The sequence below is a fragment of the Giraffa tippelskirchi genome, chromosome 1 (genome assembly GCF_054371585.1).
Source record: "Giraffa tippelskirchi isolate mGirTip1 chromosome 1, T2T-mGirTip1v1.2.pri, whole genome shotgun sequence".
In the NCBI taxonomy this organism is placed as follows: domain Eukaryota; kingdom Metazoa; phylum Chordata; class Mammalia; order Artiodactyla; family Giraffidae; genus Giraffa; species Giraffa tippelskirchi.
This window is the reverse complement of record NC_137275.1, coordinates 128550097-128569280: the sequence shown is the minus strand read 5'-3', so window position 1 is coordinate 128569280 and position 19184 is coordinate 128550097. Positions and strand designations below refer to the sequence as shown.

The 19184-nt window shown below is 53.7% G+C and overlaps 1 protein-coding gene across 1 annotated transcript in view; it reads right to left on the bottom strand.

Moving 5' to 3' along the window:
- Nucleotides 1-18779, bottom strand: part of FAM167A (family with sequence similarity 167 member A) — a 32021-nt gene extending 13242 nt beyond the window's left edge. The window contains exons 1-3 of the mRNA XM_081530066.1: nucleotides 17082-18779; nucleotides 11329-11427; nucleotides 2576-3373 (exon numbers count right to left, since the gene is read on the bottom strand). Of these exons, the coding sequence (XP_081386192.1) occupies nucleotides 2576-2947 (372 nt within the window). The 5' untranslated portion in view covers nucleotides 2948-3373; nucleotides 11329-11427; nucleotides 17082-18779. The remainder of the gene's footprint in view (nucleotides 1-2575; nucleotides 3374-11328; nucleotides 11428-17081) is intronic.
- Between the last annotated feature and the right edge of the window lie 405 nt (nucleotides 18780-19184).

The following is a 19184-nucleotide window of genomic DNA, read 5'->3' as shown; positions in this document are numbered from 1 at the left end:
TCCTCTCTGGCCTTGGAGATAAACCAACATTCAAGCAGTCACTCTACCTTTGAACTGGCTTCCTAGGAGGCAGGAGTGGACCACCCATCCTTACAGACCCGACTTCACCAGCAATTGACAACAAACACCTTGCTCATTCCCTGGGTCAGGAAGATCCCCTGGAGGAGGAAATGGCAACCCACTCCAGTATTATTGCCTGGAAAATTCCATGGACAGAGGAGCTTGGCAGGCTATAGGCCACGGGGTCCCAAAGAGTTGGACACGACTGAGCACGTACACACCTCACTCACTGCATCAACCGTCCCAGGATAGGACAGAGACCTGTTCAGGGCACAAACCCACGACTGAGCCCAAACTCCCAAGCAACTGAGTTTGGCATCATGTAGGGCAAACAGCCACATGGCTGACTGAATTGCAGATTTTTAACTGGTTTCCTTGGCCACATCAAGAGAAAAGACATATTTGCAAGTGAGCCTGACAAATTGCCAGAGAGAGTCCACCCAGGTATAGAGAAAACTTGACTCTGGGTTTAAAATAAAATAAAGGTTATTGAAACCAATTTTGAAATGACGATTTTTTTTAAATGGGTTAATTTTTAATGACACCTTCAACAAGTTAACAGATAACAAATTAGGAAAACAATGACACAAGGTCTGATGTTTGACTGAGACTTAAAACTAGAGAATGGGCATGTTGATCAAACGTTCAACTCTGTTTTCAAGCCAGTCAAAGGATTTTATAGGTTGCCTTTGTTAGTGTTTAATCTTAGAAGCAGGCAGAATTGCATGTTTCAGTTGGCCTGCCCGCCCATCTGCATTTGGGCTGCTCTGGCCTCAGACTTACAGTCTTCTGAACAAACTCAGCTTGTAGACCACTCAGTGTGGGATGCTGTGACTTTATCTCTGGAAACCCAAGCCCATAGGGTAGATGCGGCAGGGACAGGGCTTAGGGCACAAGCTTGGGGATCCTGGGACTTCCCTCTGAGGTCCTGTCTTGGTTCTCGGACCCCAGTCTTGCCCGCTTTTCAGTCCTAGATTCTCCAAGTGTGGTCCGTGGACCAGCAGTATAGAGCTTGTTGGAAATTCAGAATCATGGATTCCATTCCTGTAGGATCAGAATCTTCTTTTTAACAAGATCAGAATCCTCCCATTAGAGTTGGAGAGTCTCTGCTTTGAGAGTTTCTCTACCTGCCACCCGAAGAGGTCTGCCTGATGATAGGGCCCTGTGGGGGGGACCCCCCTCACCCACTGCCTCTCTCCCCAAAGCTCTACTCTCACAGGTAAAGGCTGAGTCCACCACTTACTAGTCATATAATTCTGGGCAGGTCGTCTGACTCCTATGAGCCTCAGTTTACTCATCTGTATAATGGAGACAATAATAGCAATTGCACAGGTCTGTCCTAGGATTCAAAGAGGCCACAGCATAAGGGCTGGACTCTCACCAATTTTGTTTCTCCCTCTGACCCACCCTACACAGTCTGTTGAATGCCTGCTGACATCTCTGTGAGTTGACATTTTTAGAAGTCACAGAACAAAATCAACTGCCTTTGGAAGACACTACATAGTACAGTGGTTAAGAAGAGCCAAACGATGCAGCTTTGCACGCCCACCCCCTTTCCATGTGCTGAGTGCCACTACTGATAGGAGTCTGCCATGACCGCGGGCAGAAAAAGGCTTGAGTTGCTGGTCCCAGCTCCCAGTGCATGCCCAATGCTCACACTTGCTCCACCTGGATGCCCTCTCATACAGTGTGTCAGTCGCTCAGTCATGTCAGACTCTTTGCAACCCCATGGACTGTAGTCCACCAGGCTCCTCTGTCCATGGAATTCTCCAGGCAGAATACTGGAGTGGGTTGCCATTCCCTTCTCCAGGGGATCTTTCCGACCCAGAGATCAAATCCAGGTCTCCTGAATTGCATGCAGGTGGATTTTTACATTCTGAGCCACCAGGGAAGCCTTGGTTTCTTGGCAATTTCCTACTCAGTCTCCGAGGCTCAGCCCAAAGCCTTCACCCCCGCCAGACCTGATCAGCCATGTCACCCAGGTATCTCCCTATTCACCCCTCAGTGTGCACAGAGCACTGCTGGGCTGAGCCCAAGCAACACAGCCCCACTGCCCAGCCTGGTGCCGTGGGGAGAGTGGCTGCCGAATAAAGGATCACAGGGGCGGATGGCAGGATGACGGGGTTTCAGATAGGAAGAGGCCCAGTCACAGTCCAGGAAGGAGCGAATGAGACTCTTCTGCCAGACCCGACTTCACCTGGCTCTAGGAGGATCAGCAACTGACAACAAGCACCTCACTCATTCCCTGAACTGCTCAGCTCTTGGACCACTCAGTGTGGAATGCTGTGGCTTTGGGGTGGCATCAGGAAGGCTGAGGACACCTTCAGAACATGGGCTCAGGCTCTCCATAAGTACCTGTGGTTGGGGGCTGATGGACACATGGACCACATGGACCTACATAATAATGAGGCCCACCTTTGTCTGAATAGGAAGATGTGAAATTAGCAGGGGAAGAGACAGAGACAGAGAAAGGCTTCTTTTCTGGGGCTTCCTGAAGGGACAGCCACTTACTTACCAGTTCCTTCCTGAGCCAGGCTATAGCTTCGTCGATGCTCTCAAAGCCCTCCAGCTTGCCAGTGGGCAGGGGCTCATCGTCCTGGTTAGCCCTCCCATTAGGTGGGGGATGCGGCCTGAGTGCTCTTGTTCCCAGGAGCGAGGGTTCCTCCTCCACAGAGCCCCGCTGCTCAGCCGCCGGCCTTGGGAAGGGCCACGTCTGCTCCTCCAGCCTGGCCTGCCATTCCAGGTAGGAAGGCCTGCGGGTCTCCAGCCTCAATTTCTCCGTGAGGGCCTTCAGGCTCCGGAGGTGGTCATCTGGAGGTGGGGTAGTTCCTGCCGGCCCTTCTTCCCCACCGGCCACTTCTTCTACTTGGATCTGGGGCACAGACATTCTAGAACCTGCCCGGACAGCCAGACATGAGAGGTGATGGAGGGTACCGTGGGATTCTTGGTGGGCAGCAAGGTCGGGTCCTGCTCTGGAAGGGTCTCATCCAGTGGGGGCCGAGGCTCCTAAGGGCATTGCTAGGAAGGGCGCTGCTACTGGAGTCCAGAGAGGGTGGAGGGGAGCTGCACAGTGTCCACTGGAGCAGCTGCCGACATTCAGGGCTCAAGAGGCTTCCTGGAGCGTTGTGGGCGCCATGCTTTGCAAGAGGCAGGAACAGTCAAGCATTAGCAGGAATCTTTGGGGGCAGCTTTGCCAAGAAGATCTATCAGTGCTGGAGGGGCACGCAGATCAGACTCCAGTGGGGATGCAGGACAGACCCAGTCCCCTTCGCAGGAAGGGCAGTTGGCGGGAAGCTGCTGGCTGGTGTGCGACCTGCAGGAAGGATTAGAATGACATCAGTGCTGCCCCCTCCCTTGGACGCAGCCTCAGGAGGGGACGCGGATGCTCAGAGAGGCTCAGTGCCTGAAGTTGATGCAGGAAAGAATGGACTTTGTACAGTGTCTTACCGTTTACGAAATGGTTCCACCCCTATTATCTCATTTAATCCTCCCTGTAAGTCTATAATTACTTATTTTTGTCTCCATGTTATGCATGAGGAGTCAGAGTCTCCAGAGGCTCACCCAAGAGCTCCCAGTGATTAGTAAGGGCGCCAGGCTCAGGTCTCTTTGAGGTCTCTAAGGCTGCCAGCAGGAGGGAAAGGGTGGTCCCCAGGCAGACTCAGGTGAGCCTTGGGTCCAGAGAGCCCTGACTCCGCCCCACCCTGCCCACTATAGCCCCTTCCTAGGCTCTGGTTCCTCAGGGCAAGTCCTGCTGCACACCCTCAGCTTCTTTCGCCAAGGACAGCACCTTACCTCACCTCATCAGAGCAGGAAGCAAAGAAACCTGCAGAAGGAGAGCAGGCTGCACTCGGCTGGATTGTTAAACAGAGCGAGGCCATGACTCACCTTCTACAAAGATGGTTCTCGAATTCACCTAATATGCCCACACAGCAGCACCTCCCGGGCTGGGGCTGCAGTTCTCTGATCCCACTTGGCCTTCCCACCCCCACGGAGGAGGTGAGAGCCAGGCCCTTGCCCCATCACAGGGAGGCAGGGAAGTAACTGAGCCAGAACCAGGCCCTGGGCTCCCAGCCTCCGTGTCCCACAGGGTCTGGGCAGGTGGAGGTGAGCCATTAGAGTTGGGAGAGCTTTCACTTGGGCAGAGAAGAGAAGTCCTTGGTTTTCAGGGTGAGTTTTGAAAATTTGTGTGAGGGCATGAGGTTGGGCAAAAGACTGAACTGGTATGGAACAATGTCCAAGATAAAGCTTATGTGGGGGGAAGAAAAAAAAGACATCTGCAGCTCAGAGAGGACACTAGGTATGGAAAAGGTAGGGAATGAAGAGATTTGTATTGACCTGGATGTGCCTAAGGAGAAAAACTGAAACGAAGAGTTGTGATTGTGTGTCTAGGGTGATGGCAACCAGGCATGGGGCAATGGTGTGAGAGCTGGGCCACTAGGGAGGCTGTGGGCTCATCTTCCACCTGGGCTTGGAGTTATTCAAGAGCTGAGCCTGCTGTCTCTCTGGACGGTTCCTGCAACCTCTTCCTGAGATCGCATCTGACCAGAGGGATGTACTGCACCTGGCTCCAGGAATGAAAAGAAATCTTCCCCCTACTGATGGCAGAGAGAAACCTGGCTCTCATCTCCAGTCACACAGATGAGATTCCCCTGAGGAACCTCCACAACGTGAGTCCCAGGCCTGTGCCAGGGGTCCTGATTCAGTTAGTCTGTAGCCAGACTCAGGCATCAACATATTTTAAAGCTCCCCAAGTGATGGGAGAGGACCGGGGTTGAGAACCACTAGGTCTTGAGACAGAAGCACAAGACTTGGAATCAGATAGTTCAGCTGTAGATGCTTCCAGGCTCACTGAGCCTCAGTTTTCTCATCTGTAAAATGGAGGGTGATAATACCAACCCCCTAGGTTTGGGACACTGGCAGAACTAAGGCTTGTGTGGACTTTCTGTAGGCATAGAACACCCTGCAAATGTGGGGTATTCTCATGGGGGCCTTCTATGCAGCCTTACTGTCATCCAGGCTTCTCAAGAATCTCTCCAAATCTAATGGCTTTTAGCCTCTCTCTGGGGCCCCTCCCAGGCACCATCCGCCTCTTTGCTGAGGTGCCAGAGTCTGGCTGGAGTGTGCCCAGGGTGGTTTTACCCTACAGTGCATCCTCCACTGACAGAGGAGCGCTGGCGATTTCCAGCAAAGCCTTTTGAGGAGACGAGCCCTGAGATCTGTGAGCAGAAGAAGCTACTGGGACGTCTGTCTCCCTCCCTTTCTGCCGGCTGCACCCTCCCTGCAGAGGGAGGACCTGTTAGGAGGCGTGCTCCTTCTAGGGGGAAACAGCTATGATCGCTGTCGTGTAGCTGCCTCCATGGGGTCAGGGAGCTTATTTTAATCAGCAGTTTCTGAATCAGTTCCAAGAAGACCTGCGCAGACGGTGTCAGGACGACTTGGCGGTATGGCAGGAGCACCTGTGGGAGTCAGCCCGTGCTGATCCCTGATCAGCTGAGCTTGAGTGTATAAGGCTCCCCTGTGTGTCCGTCCTCTCCCTCAAGCCTTATGGCTGCCCTGAGGAGCAGGTGAAAAAAAGTGAAAGTGAAAGTCGCTCAGTCGTGTCCGACTCTTTGCAACCCCATGGATTATCCAGTTCATGGAATTTTCCAGGCCAAATACTAGAGTGGGTTGCCGTTCCCTTCTCCAGGGGATCTTCCCAACTCGGGGATCGAACCCAGGTCTCCCGCACTGCAGGCGGATTCTTTACCAGCTGAGCCACAGGGTAAGTGAGGAGCAGGTGGTGTCACCCTATTTCAAGAATGGGAAGATCAAGCTCAGGAAGGTTGAGGGACTTGGGTCAGCCTCCTCCTACTCCAGGGGGCACAGGCCTTGGCGTCAGTCCCCCAGGGGCCCAGTCCTGTGATCTTCGGCATGTGGCTTCACGACCACTCCGTGCTTCTGGGTCTTCTCCTGACAAATGGGGAGAATCAGGACTCCCTACGTAATTTGCTGGGCTTGGTGCAAAATGTAATCAGGGCACCTTGTTACAACATACTAAGATTTTGGGACTTCCCTGATGGTCCAGTAGTTAAGAATCCACCTTGCAATGCAGAGAATATGGGTGCAATCCCTGGTAGGGGAACTAAGATCCCACATGCTGCAGAACAACTAAACCAGAGCCACTACTACTGAGCCAGCGAGTCACAACTAGAGAGTCCATACACCGCAACGAAAGATCCCACACGCTACAACTAAGACCCAAGGGGCAGCCAAAAAAAAAAAAAAAAAGCACTAAGATTTTCAAGACGCGGACAGCAGAGCATGAACCCAAGGACAGGGCCCTGTGGGGCTGCCCAGCTCCCTTGCTAGTGAAGCTGACCCCGAGGGTAATACTATCAACTTTGTAGGTTATTCTGAAAACTAGGCAGGGTGACAAGTATCAAGCCCTTAACAGTGCCTGGTCTACATTAAGCCCGAGACAAAGTGACATTCGCTGGGGAAATGGCAAAGAGAGTCCCAGGAGAGAAGCCAGAGAATGCTGCGAGATCTAAGACCTGGGACATTCAGAAAAACAAGGCTGGACGGTAATCCCACCAGGCCTGGGCACGCCCCACCAGGCAGCCACTGAGCTGCAGGAGAACGTGAAGTTCCTGAAGCAGAAGACAAGCCCTGGGGGCGCATCAGTTCCTGCGGTAGTGACGTGTCAGCACCTGGGACCCACACTACACACAAGGACTGCTGTTCAAACATGCTTCTGGCTCGCTCTGGGCCCACAGTGGCTGCTACAAAGGATGCTGTGCCAGCCATGAGCTAATGCCCCGGCTGCTGGGGGAGTCAGGTGGGTGCAGCCCAGTCATGCGACCAACATCTCATCCCAAGATGACCTAATCTATCCTCCTGGACAACTTCCAAACCCGCTTCCTAGATGGGCTCTGAGAGCAGGAAGGATGCTGAAGACCCATCCTCTCTCATCTCTCTCTCTGTCATGGGACACTTGCTCTTTTTTTTTAATACTTATTTTTATTTATTTGGCTGTGCCGGGTCTTAGTTGCAGCATGTGGGCTCTAGTTCCCTGACCAGGGATTGAACCCAGGCCCCCTACATAGGGAGTATGGAGCCTAACCACTGGACCACCAGAGAAGTATCCCCCTCCCTCTCTATTGCCCTATGTTTTCCTAAGAAAGTCTCAGTCACTCTCTCCCAGTCTGGATCCCCAGGCTCCAGTCTGCTCCTTCTAGTCTGGGGTTCTCCACTAGAAGGGACTCATTTCTTCTCCGTAATACACAAACCTTTCCAACACTGAATCCCGGGTCCTCTCATGGCCGTTGTGACTTTGCATAAGCTGTTTCCCTCAGGCCGGAACGCCCTTTGCTCCCTTCCACATCTCAGTTCTCAGGAATTTTCCCCTTTCAAGTTTTCCTCAACTTGCCCACACTGCACGTGCCCCTGGAATGCCATGAGACCACATCGGGGAAACAATTATGTCACCACAGGAACATTAGGTCACATTTCCTCAGAGCAGCTCACGCCAGGCATTGTTCTAAGAGCTTCACGTGCACGAACATGTTCAGTCCTCACAACACCCTCACAAGGCATGTGTTATCACCGTCTCCATGACCAAGATGAGGAGACCAAAGCCCTGAGAGGTAGAGTAGCCAGCCCCAGGTCACAGAACCAACTGAAAATGTGGGAACTGAACCCCTGTGGTCTGGCTCCAGGTTGGTTCAACACAGTGGGCTCAGTGGCCCTCTTAGACCACAGCACTTCTACCAGGAACTTTCTCCATGGTCTCCTCCACTGGACCCAGAGCCTCATGAGGGCTGACTCTTGGAAATGAGGGGGACAAACAGTTCATTTGGGGAGCCAAAGTATATAGCTGAGGGCTAAGCCGTGTCATAAAATAAGATGAGGACCAAAAGACACTCTCCCCCACGTTTCTACGTGTCGCTTAGATGGGGTGGTGCCACCTCCAGTTGAGGCTGGATGACTGCTGTCCACTCAAAGAAACTTTTACTGAGTCCATCCGGAGGGACTTCCCTGGTGCTCCATAGGCTAGGACTTTGTCCTCCCAACACAGGGGGCCCAGGTTCGATCCCTGGTCAAGGAACTAGATCCCATATGCAGCAACTAAGAGGCAGTGCAGCCAAATAAATAAATATTTAGGGGAAAAAAAAAAAGACTCCACCTGCATCAGTAGTTGATTGTTTCCTAATTTACAATCGACTATGGGTAATGCTTGATGAGGATGTAATAAGAACGTTCCATATGGATAAATTCACACTTCTGCTACTCCTTCTAGTAGAAGTGCCACCCATGGGTCCTTGTGCATCAACTGACATGCTCTGGTTTTCACCGGGGTGATACCCGCAGCACAGGCTCTTCTGCACACGCGTGTGAGGCCCCGCCCACTATCCAGGCTGGCCCTGGCCTCCAGCAGCAGAGCACTGGGTAACACGCAGGAACTGGAGTGGAGATGAACAGCCCCTTAAGACATCCCATCCCAGCCGGATCAGCCTTGCTGAGGAAAGTCAGATCCTGTGAGGGCCTCAGCCACAGTGTAGCCAGTTCTTCACTGTGGAAATGTTCCTGCAGAAGACAGACCCAGCTGCGGGGCCCACTCCTGGGGCTGGACCTCTGGCTCTGTGCCCACTGCTGTGCCTTCTGCTGCCTCTGCTCATCCACCTTCTACTCCTGAGTCAGGCTGGACCCACCAGTCCCTAAAAGAGAGCCTCCCTGTGGGTGTGTTTTGTGGGTCATGAGGCCTAAAACACCTACCAGAGGGACTCAGACCCAGGGCTGAGGGGCCACCTAAGCAGGAGGGGAGCGGCAGCGCCCATTCTGGCTTTAGCTGGGCCAGGCCTGCTGGCCACCTCCCAGCAGGGCCACACAGCCCCACCTTGCACCCACAGGTATGCCCTGAATGCAGATCAGAGGCTGCCAGGGCTGAAGACAAAAGGACCCTGCTTCCTGCTGCAGGTCTGTCCTCTGGGAGGGGGGATCCCTCTCCAGCGAGAGCTGTGAGACTTGGGTCTCGGCCCCTCTTTTGAAAACGAAGTGGCTGCAGTCTCTGTCCCACAGCCACCTGCAGGGCTGAAAGGACAGAGTCAGGGAAAAGTGCTCTGTGGTCCGCACTTCACATTATGAACTTCCAAGGTGGCTGAGGCCATGACTCACACCTGAATCTTTTTCTTTCCTCTTCTAAAGCAGAGAATCCCTCTTTGTTCCAGGTGAGTGACAGGTCAGTAGGTGTGGGACACGAGGTGGAGTTGTGATGAGGTATGGGGTTTCATCATAAAACCCTGACGCTTATCTTAAACAGAGAGCCCGGGGCTGGGCCTCAGGACTGACCTCCGGTGCCCGATGGAGGCTGGAAAACACCATCTGTGCTCTGTAGACTCATGGGAGCCCTAACAACTGGGGCTGAGAGGCTGGGGGACACAGCCCTGTGCCCCATGGAGCGACCCACAGTCTCCAGGGCACTTCCAGGAGCTGCCAGAGAGCGCGTTTTCTTGCCTCCTCCGAGGTTGCCATGGTGACCAAAGCAGGAAGGGACACTGCTGGTTTGGCCCTGCACAGATCATCTTTCCCAGCTCATCTTTATTCTTGGTCTGGGTCAAAGCTGGTGTTGGGAGCACCTGAGATGGGGAAGACATGGTGCAGAGACAGGACCCTGGGTACCAACTGTGGGTGCATGGTGGGGGCGAACTGAGTTGGGACATTGTGTGTGTGTGTGTCTATGTGTTTGTGTGCACGCACGTATGTGTGTGGTGGAGTGGGCTTTATCGCGTCTGTGCTCTGGACGTGCACAGTGGGGGATGCTGGTGAGGACAGTGGGGTGGTATTTGGGTTCCTCCCATCCACCCATGATGTGCTCCTCAGAGGCTGCAAGCTGCCACCAGCAGAACCCTCCTCCACTTACTACTTCCAGAAAGCCACCCCGTGGCTGCCTAGATCGCTTCTCCTGCCCCAAACCACTGTGAGACTCCAGCCATTTCCTCAAAGACTCTGAGACTGTGCCCCCCGCCCTCATGCCTTGCTCTGTCAGCTGACTTCTCCCTGATCTCACACCACCACTCAGATGCCACCTCCACAGACACCAGCTCTGCCCAGCCCACTAGGATGTCCCTGCTTCCTTTTTCTTTGTAGCTCTTCTCACTCACATAACTAGGATATTACACATTGATCCCATGTGTCACCCATGGGAATGTAAGCCCCTGAGCGTAGGGACTTCGTCTTGTTCACTACTGTGATCCTAGTGCTCAGAACAGTGCCTAGCACATAGTAGGTGCTCAATAAACTTGATGAACAAGTGAAGGAGTGATAGAATGAATGAAAGAAAGAAGACTTCCTGGACAGTCGGTTTTATCCTTTTGTCCATCACTGGCCCTTGAGGAACGCCCTTCTCCTCACTGGGTCTAGAGCTCTGCTTTGAAGCTCACCTGAGGGCTGGTCTCCTCTCCAAAGCCCTCTAGGAAACCCCACCTTCCAAGCCATCCTCTTAATGTTCCCAGCACTGTCACTCGCGCTGCACCATGGCCTGTGTGACCTTGAACGGTGACAGTGTCCAGGCTCCCTGGCCACCGTCTAGCTCCTTGATGGGAAGGACCTTCCTTTCTCTTTTGTGTTCCGAGTTCTGCGAACAGCGGATGTTCGTTAAATGCTGAGGATGGTGGTGCTGTGAATCAGTGAACAAATTCACACCTCCAGATGGTTTCCTGCCCAGTAGAAGACCCCCTGCAAGTTCAAGGTCAGAATGTTTCTAGTGAGTCTGAGTGGGGAGGGCAGGGGTGTTTTAGGAAGCTGGTCTCAACTTGATGTTTTAGCCTTTCCATGTAGCCTCATGTTTGAATTTGACAAGTCTCTGAGCCTAGTTCAAACACCATCTCATTCTACTCTACAGTCCTCTAGCCCAGTGGACAGGGTGGAAAGAGGCTGGGGGGTGCTACATTCCTCACTCCCTCACTGCCTGCTCCAGGGGTCCCAGGACTGCTGCTGGGGGAGGGGAATGGGTCCCCTATTTTGGCCAGGCCCAGCTTGGGTGGGAAAGAGGCGTCCCTGACCTGGGAGTCAGCTCCAAGGACCCCATCCCCACCCCCACCAACTCGTGTGACTGTGGTGACTCACTTCCCTTTAGGGTTTCTCTTCTCTCCTCTGAAATGCACGGTTTGGGGCCAATGGCCTTGACCCTTATTCCTTGCCAATAAGCGCACAGTCTAGACCACAGCACCCTGTGGGGTTGTCACCTTGTCACGAAGTCGCACTCAGGAGGGGACAGAGGAACCCACTCACCCGCGCTCTCTCCGGCGTTTCTCCCAGTGAAGCTTGGTTTGCAAGTCCTGTGCTAATGGCTGCACCTCAGGTTATCACTCAGAGCTCCCTTGTACACACCTGAAATCACAGGACCCATCATAAACACCGGGAAATCACACTGCAGTTTACAAACTTTTCCCCATACTCATTCGATGACCTGGGATGGAAAGACCTTCCTGAGAGTATAATAGAGAAGCCACAAACCAGAGATTTGTAAGACTTGCCTGGGGTCACACAGCTCTGTTCAGGGAGCCGGCTGGGCTTGGACCCACATCTTCTGGCTCCAAGTGGAGCTTCCAATGTCTAAAATACGGAGAAAGCTTGCTCTGTCTCGCTGGGACACTGTGAGCAGGCAAGGATCTACTTCTGTGCTTTCAAAGAGCTCGGTCCATGCTGAATAATTGATGGGCCTGCTCCCCGCTCCAGAGAGAGGCCACACAGGCCTCCCGCTGAGGCTGGGAATGGAGAGACCTTTCCTATCGTTTTCCGCAGTGAAAGAGGTGGCCGAGAAAACCTCCGAAAAAGACTTGTGTGTCCCGGTGGGTGGGGGAGAGGTCCTGGCTCCCGGGAGCCCCAGATGTAATTTACTGCTGGGCTGAAAGGAGAGGAGGGGCTGCCGGGCCACCCAGCATCCCCGCCGCCGTGTCCCTTCCAAGGCTGCAAGGCCCTGGGAAAGGGCTGCTCGGCTCTGACAGGCGGGAGGAAGGTGCCTGAGAATCTGAGGGTCCCTCGGGGGGGGAGCGGGGGCATTAGCCATGGGAAACACAGAGTTTGAGGCGGAGGTTCTCCTCCGTGAGAACCCTGATGAGGCAGAGATGCGCAGGAGGGGTGAGGCAATCCTTCGTTGCCTGGCCGACCGCTGCATGTGACCGTGGGGCTCTTCTGACCAAAGGCCATGGCAGTGGGGATTAGGGGGCAGAAAGCAGACACAGAGTGGCCTTTAGAGCAATTTGCAGAGATCAAAGTAGGAGGCTGTTTGAGCAGACACTCTGACTCTAAGAACAGGGAACGTTTCACAGCTGAGGATGCAGGAGCTGTGCATCCTCTCCCGTGGGGTGGGTATCCACCCACCCACCCAAGGGTCCCCTAATTGGCATTTGTCTCGGCTCCCAGACAAGTCAGAGTTAGGACTATCTGAGTCCACAGGATAACAGGCTTCAACTTCACATAAGCGGAAGCAACCAGCTCAGGCTCAAATGGGACACTATTGAGATGACTGTTTTTCTGTTTCACTCTGCATCAAAAGTTCCAAAGCCTAATGGTTTGGCATGGACTTCCTAAGAAGTTTCACTAGCTTCTGCATAGTCTGTCTGGGCATGTTGACTTCTCAGAGGGGAGAAGGGCCCTCAGAGTTTCCCTGTGTTTGGGCAAGACCTGTACTAAGGATGTGTGGGAGCTCTGTCTGCAGCCCCCCCAAAGCACAGCCCTGCACCCTCTGGGGCCCCGGGCAGAACAGAAAGTAGGATGTGTGACCTTGCTCCCCTTTGGTGTAAGCGTGAGCTGAACACAGTCAGATGGTGAGCTGCCTAAATTCACACTTCACAAAGGGCAGAAATCAGGAGTTGGAGAAAGAAATGGAGAAAGAGATGGAACAGGTTAGGGATGAGGCATGGCTGGGTGTTGGTGGATGCAGGTTGATGGTCAAGCCCTGACACTAATTCTCTGACCTTGGGATCATAATTGCAAAGCTTTGGAAGGATCCAATGAGTATATGTGAATTCTTAATTATGCCTCTAATAGGACAGTCCCCTCCCGCCCATGACAGTGCTTGGCTGGACTCTCCTTGGCTGCCAAACGACTGAAGTTAGCTCACACGTTTCTGTGTGCCCCAGAATTTACAGAATATCACTCTACTGTCGGCCCAGAACTCTGGGTTGCACAAGTGGTCTGTTCTCTTCAGCAACTCTGATCAGACTCTGCACTCCTCGAGAACAGAGCTATCGTCTTATGCTTCCTTGGTGAGATGTCAATGATTGACCTTAAAATCTTTCACAGACACGAGATGTTCTGTGTGGTATTGCGGGGCCAGCTGCAACCAGCTGCATTCAACCAGGGACATCCCAACCCCGGCCGGGAGCCTAGTGTAGGGTTCCCCACTCCAGAAGGGGCTCTGGCAAATGCTTGAGTGTCTTTCTTACTGCTCAACACCAGACATTTGATCATTAACACAGTAAACATTAGAAATGCATTCTCGTTGGTGAAAACAGAGGTATTCAAGATATGCTGGCCAAATGAATTTTGACTCATGAAAGAACAGGGAGAAGGAATCTGGCAAGACCTCGAGGGAGGTATGATCGGGGCTTCTGGAGAGATAGATGACTGTGAGTTGAACCAAGCTCACAGAACAGGCCGTCTGACCTCTGCTGGACCCATTTGCAAATAAACAAGTGTTCAAAAAATGTCTCGACATGTGGGAGAATTCGGTCTGAGGCTTATTTTCATTCAGCCTGATACTGAGGTTTGCTCTCACCTCATAGTTTTCAGTGGCTGCCATCAAACAAGTAAACAAACAACACCAGAACAGAACCTGAGGGTCTGGACGAAACCCGTAGGTCAGGAAAGCGATGTCCCCAGGTCGAGACATACGTAAATGCTCGCGGGATGGGGGAGACAGTGCGGCTTTAACTTGATGATGGACAAGGATGACGAGGGCCTGAAGTGGCCTGCCCGGTCAAGGATCCTGATCTAGAGCCTTCCTGTGTACTCCTCACCATGTACCACCACGGCTGGCCTCCCAGGGCTCAATTGCCCAGCTCACACTCAGGCCTGGCTGGCTTCCTGGAATGAGGAAAGGCTGCTCAGCCTTCAGTGAGCCTGAGCTGGGGCTGCAGTGGAGGTCCCTGTCTGGGCCGGTTACGTCCCTGGAAATCAGCTCTGAGTTGGGCTTTCCAGGTCCCAAGGGACAAGCCTGACGACAAAGCCTCTGGGAATACATAAGCAGCTCCCACATCTGAATCAGGATACCTGAGGGAATCTCTGGCCGTCCTAGAGAGATGGCCTTGAAGAAGTGGGGCTCAGTCTGTGCCTGGGAGGAGATGAACCCCACCCCTCCCCAGGGCTGTGTGAAGGCTGCTGCCCAGGGGCCAGGAGTAAGGTGGCCCATGATGGTGGGGAGTTCACTGTCCCCCTACCCTCCTGGATGGCATGCCCACAGGGAGAATAGCTCCTATGCTCTGCATTGCCTTCCTTAAGGAGCTTTTCACCGGCCAGTGTTGTTGTGGGTTGGGGGTTGGGGGGTGGCTGTTGGGTGGCGGCAGGAAGACAAAAGATTGGTATGCGGCAGTGCATACTGCTAACTTCTCTTGACAATTTCTCTGTCTTCCTCTTTTCTCCTGCCTCTCTAGAGAGAAGTATGGAGGGGTAGGGAAGGGGGGGGCGCAGGGGAGGGGGCAGTGATGGGCTTTCCTGCACCAGGGCAGCTGTCCTAACCATGCAGAAGCTGACACTTGCAGTCCTCCTAACTCACGTTGGCAACTTGACCCCCTGGGGCAGCTCAAACACTACAGGCTGATGACAAAGTTCCTTCTAACCACCTTGTCCATCTCCAGATCCTTCCGGGTCCACTTGCCCTCTGCCCTCTGTTTAGTCCATGCGCACCCCCTTGAGCTCTGCTTCAGAATTTGCCTTCCCTTTGTTTTTCCTCGCCCTGGTCCAAATCCCAGAGTCCATGTGCATGCTAAGAGTCATCCTGATTAACCCTAGAAGATTTCCATTTCCTGAGTGAGAACTCCTTTCCCGCCTAGTCAGGAAACTGAGATCAAACTGCTCCAATTGTCATTCATCCTCCACCTTTGCAAACAGCTCTATGTCCCAGGCAAACAAAGAGCAACTGTTGGGGAAGGCACAGCTCCCAGAAGGTTCTGGAAATTCCCGACACTCCTGTGGGGCCAAGGGAGTTTTCCACAAGCAAAATTTACCTAGAGAGTGCCACCTGCATGCGTGAGGAGACTGACAAGCAGTTTCTTCCTCGCTGGGCTGGGGCTCAGTGGATCTCTCTCAGCAGTACTTAGGCACTGCCTGAATTTACTTCCCTGCTACAGTCCCTCTTGGAAAGAGGCCAAGCTGGTAGATATGGAGGTGGGACTGTTAATTTAGTGGAATCCCATGCATGTAATTGGGGGAACAAGACAGGAGCAAGTACACGAGAAGTTGGGGGTCTTTGAGTGGGCAAAGAGGAAAAGGGGGTGAGGGAAGACCCTTTTCTCTCTTGGCTTCAGGGGAGTGGGATTGAAGCCAGCCAGGTGGAATGCAGAGCCTGGCTTCTCTCCTGGCTCCACAGGGCCCTTGAGATGGCCAGGGACATTCCCGGGTCACAGGACAAGCCCCACCACGCAGCCTGCTTTTCATCTGGTTTCTTCCCTCTCTGCTCAGATGTTCAAAGCCTTCCTTTGAGATCACTGTCTTAGGAGTCAGGCATGTAGGGCTGAATCTCTCTGCTCTTTCACCAGTCCCATGAGCTGTACCGAGTTACTGAATCTCTTGGAGACCCGTTGGTAAAATGGGGGTATAATGTCTCCTCGAAGGGTGATCATGAGGATAAAGTGGCCAGTGGGTGTGCAGGGTTCTCAAGCCATGCCCAACTGGCAAATGCACTCAGGGAAGAAGAGCTGTCATCACCGTGCACTCTGAGTACAGCTCCTGGCTGCTTTGCCAAGCCCCTTAAAACCCGCCAGCAGAAGCTCCCACCCCGCAGACACGGCTAGGCAGAGGCACCCTGGCCATCTCTGCTCTCCCAGGACTTTGCCCGGCTCAGCATCCTGCCTGGAGGGCGGTGGCACTGTCTCTGGGGATCGGAAAGGAAGCTGCTGTAGAGCCATGCCTCCGTCGGGCACTCTAGGGATTACCCTGTTGGCGGGATCTGGCTCATTCCACCTGGGATTCACTAGGAGCTGCTGGGAGCTAGTGGAAACAGTCTGGGAGAGCACGGCTGTGGGTTTGAGACAGTGGTCTACCAACCTGGAATCAACCAACCTTCCAAATCTTCTCAGGAGAAACAGGGAATGAGAAACAGATACAGGCAATATGGGATTAAAAAAAAAAAAAAGCAGAACAGTCAACGTGACTTGGTGCACACAGACATCTGCCTCCTGGCCACAGGCTATCCAGACCTGCCCGCCTTCTCTCAGTGACCGGGAGTGAGCCACAGGGCTACTCATCCCCTAGGCCCTCCTGGCTGCGCAGTTCCCTCTGACCACACTGACCTCAGCCCTTCAGAGCACTCTCAGGCCCAAGTGCCCTTGAGTCACTTCTCCTGAGTTAGGGATTGCATCCTTGGGACAGGAACACCCACATCACTGAGCCTGAAGTAGACGGAGGGGACCAGGTGGGCTTGGAGGCGACCAGTGGTCAGGGAGTAGACCTGGAGAGACTGAGTGAGGCTCCTCCCTTTCATATCTCAAACCTCAAATCTCCACCCAAATCTTATCCCTGGAAGAGGCCAGCTGGGATATGAGAGATGGAGACCACCCACCGTCCCACTCCCGCTGAGGGCAGCGAGCCCCCTGGAGCGGGTGAGGCAGGACCTCATCTCCTTCGGGAGGGTGCGGGGTGTCCACTCCAGGGTGCCCTGAGGTGGGTGCTCCCGCAGTCCCCGCTGCTCCTCTCTACTGCCAGTTCTGGGGACCTGCGGCGCCCCAAGAGCCCCCTCCCCTGGCGGCGCCGCAGGCCACAGACAAACCACCTCTAGACCGGCCCCCAGACCAGGGATCATCCCCACACAGCCGCGAACCCACCTTCCCGTGCGCTCCAAGGCTCCCTCCAGGGGTGTCACCAGGTCCCCGCCTTCTCCTTTCGAAGCAGGCTCCCGGCTTCTCCGCAGCCTCTGGCCCTGGCTTGGGGGCTGAGCCGGCTTCTGCCTTCTTTTCTCTCTTGCTACGATGAATTCTCAGCACTATTCTTTTTTTAAGGGACTTTTTTTTTTTTTTTTGCGTTGCGTCAGGGCGGTTGCCTGGCGACAGCGGAGCTATTCTGCCGCCGAGTCCTTTCAGCTGAGATCCCCTCCAGCCTCTCATTCAAGCCTCTCGCCCGGGGCTCCGGGGACCGGGACGCGCCGGGTCCTAAAGCCCTTCTAGCTGCTTGCTCCCGGCCAGGACCTCAACCCGAGCCGCCGAGAATACAAGCAAACCGCACGCGATGGCCCAAACCCTAGGCGAAACCAAACCCAAATAGACTTAAAAAAAAAGAAAGAAAGAAAGAAAAGAAACCAAGGCGGTTTTCCTCCAAGCATGGCAACGTGGCTTTGCCACTGTCAGCAGTTTGCCTGCGTGGAGGGGGCAGGAGAACCCCTTTTCCAGCGGTGTCGGCAAACAGGGAACCTATACTCCACCCGCCAGAGGCTTGAATTCCAACCACCAGCAGCAAGGCCTGTAAACTGAGTGCGCAGCACGTGCCACACCATCACGGCCCATCGATGGGTCAGCTTACAGATGAGGAAACTGAGGCTCGGAGAGGCTAAGTAGAAGCAGACGTTCTTCCATATCCGTCTCCCAGACCAGTCCGGGGACTGGGCGGGGGGTGGGGGGCGGGTGCGGGGGGCGCTGCCCTAGAGCTTGTGTTTCCCCCACTAACCACAGCTTGCCTCGAGGCACAGAATACTAGGTGCTGTGCCAACCACTGGAACCACTGGAGATGGGAGCCCTTGCTCCACCAGAGCCTAGAGCTCCAGGCACCTAAGACACATACAGGACTGCAACCAGGGCTGCCCCACCCAGGCCTTTAGGATCAGTCCTGACTGCAGACAGGGTACTCCAGTCCCAATGAAGGGGGCAGGGTTCCTCCTCTTCCTGGGATCTCCCTCCCCAGGGCTGATTACTGGAAGTTAGCCTTACTCTCAGGGGCAACCTGGACACGGCCAGGTTCTTTTCCTAGACTCTTGACTCTTCTTTGCGGGGTCCTTCAAAATTATCTCATCTCCCATGCTCAGGACAGTACTGGAGATGCAGGGCAAGCATCCTTATTTCCAGGGTAGATGTACACATTGGGGAGTGGGGCTGCAGAGTGGCTTGACCCAAGGTGACTGGCCTTCTTTTCTGTGGGACTCAGCTCCCAACTGAGCAACTTCACTTTAAACTTTTCACTTTCATGCACTGGAGAAGGAAATGGCAGCCCACTCCAATATTCTTGCCTGGAGAATCCCAGGGACAAAGGAGCCTGGTGGGCTGCCGTCTATGGGGTCGCACCGAGTCTGACACGACTGAAGCGACTTAGCAGCAGCAGCAGCTCCCAAGATGCTCGAGACCGTTGTGCTGCCCTCTGGTGCCCGTGACCCTCACTGCAATTCCCCATCTGAGCCCTGTCCTACTTCCTTTCTTCCTCTTTCACTAGGACATCCGTTAAGGATTTTGTCAAAGGAGACACCCCACTAATGGGACGGTGCTAAACTCGCAAGTGTTCTTGAACAGGGGCTTTCTGGAGAGTCCCTGGCATTGACCCAACCTCTTAACTCTAGCTCTTAAATATGAAAAGTGAAAGTGAAAATTGATCAGTTGGGTCTGACTCTGTGACCCCATGGACTGTAGCCTGCCATGCTGCTCTGTCCATGGAGTTCTCCAGGCAAGAACACTGGAGTGGGTAGCCATTCCCTCTTCCATGGGGTCTTCCTGACCCAGAGATCGAACCTGGGTCTCCTATATTGCAAGCAGATTCTTTACCATCTGAGCCATCAGGGAAGCCCTCGTATGAATCCAGTCTTTCCACTTCTTTCCATCCCCTCTGCCACTGCCCTGGCCCATGTCAGCTCAGCTGACTTACAGAACTGTAGCATAGGATCACATGTAACCATCCAAATAAAGTTCTCATAAAAAACCTGATGACACAGGAAAATGCTAATGATCTCA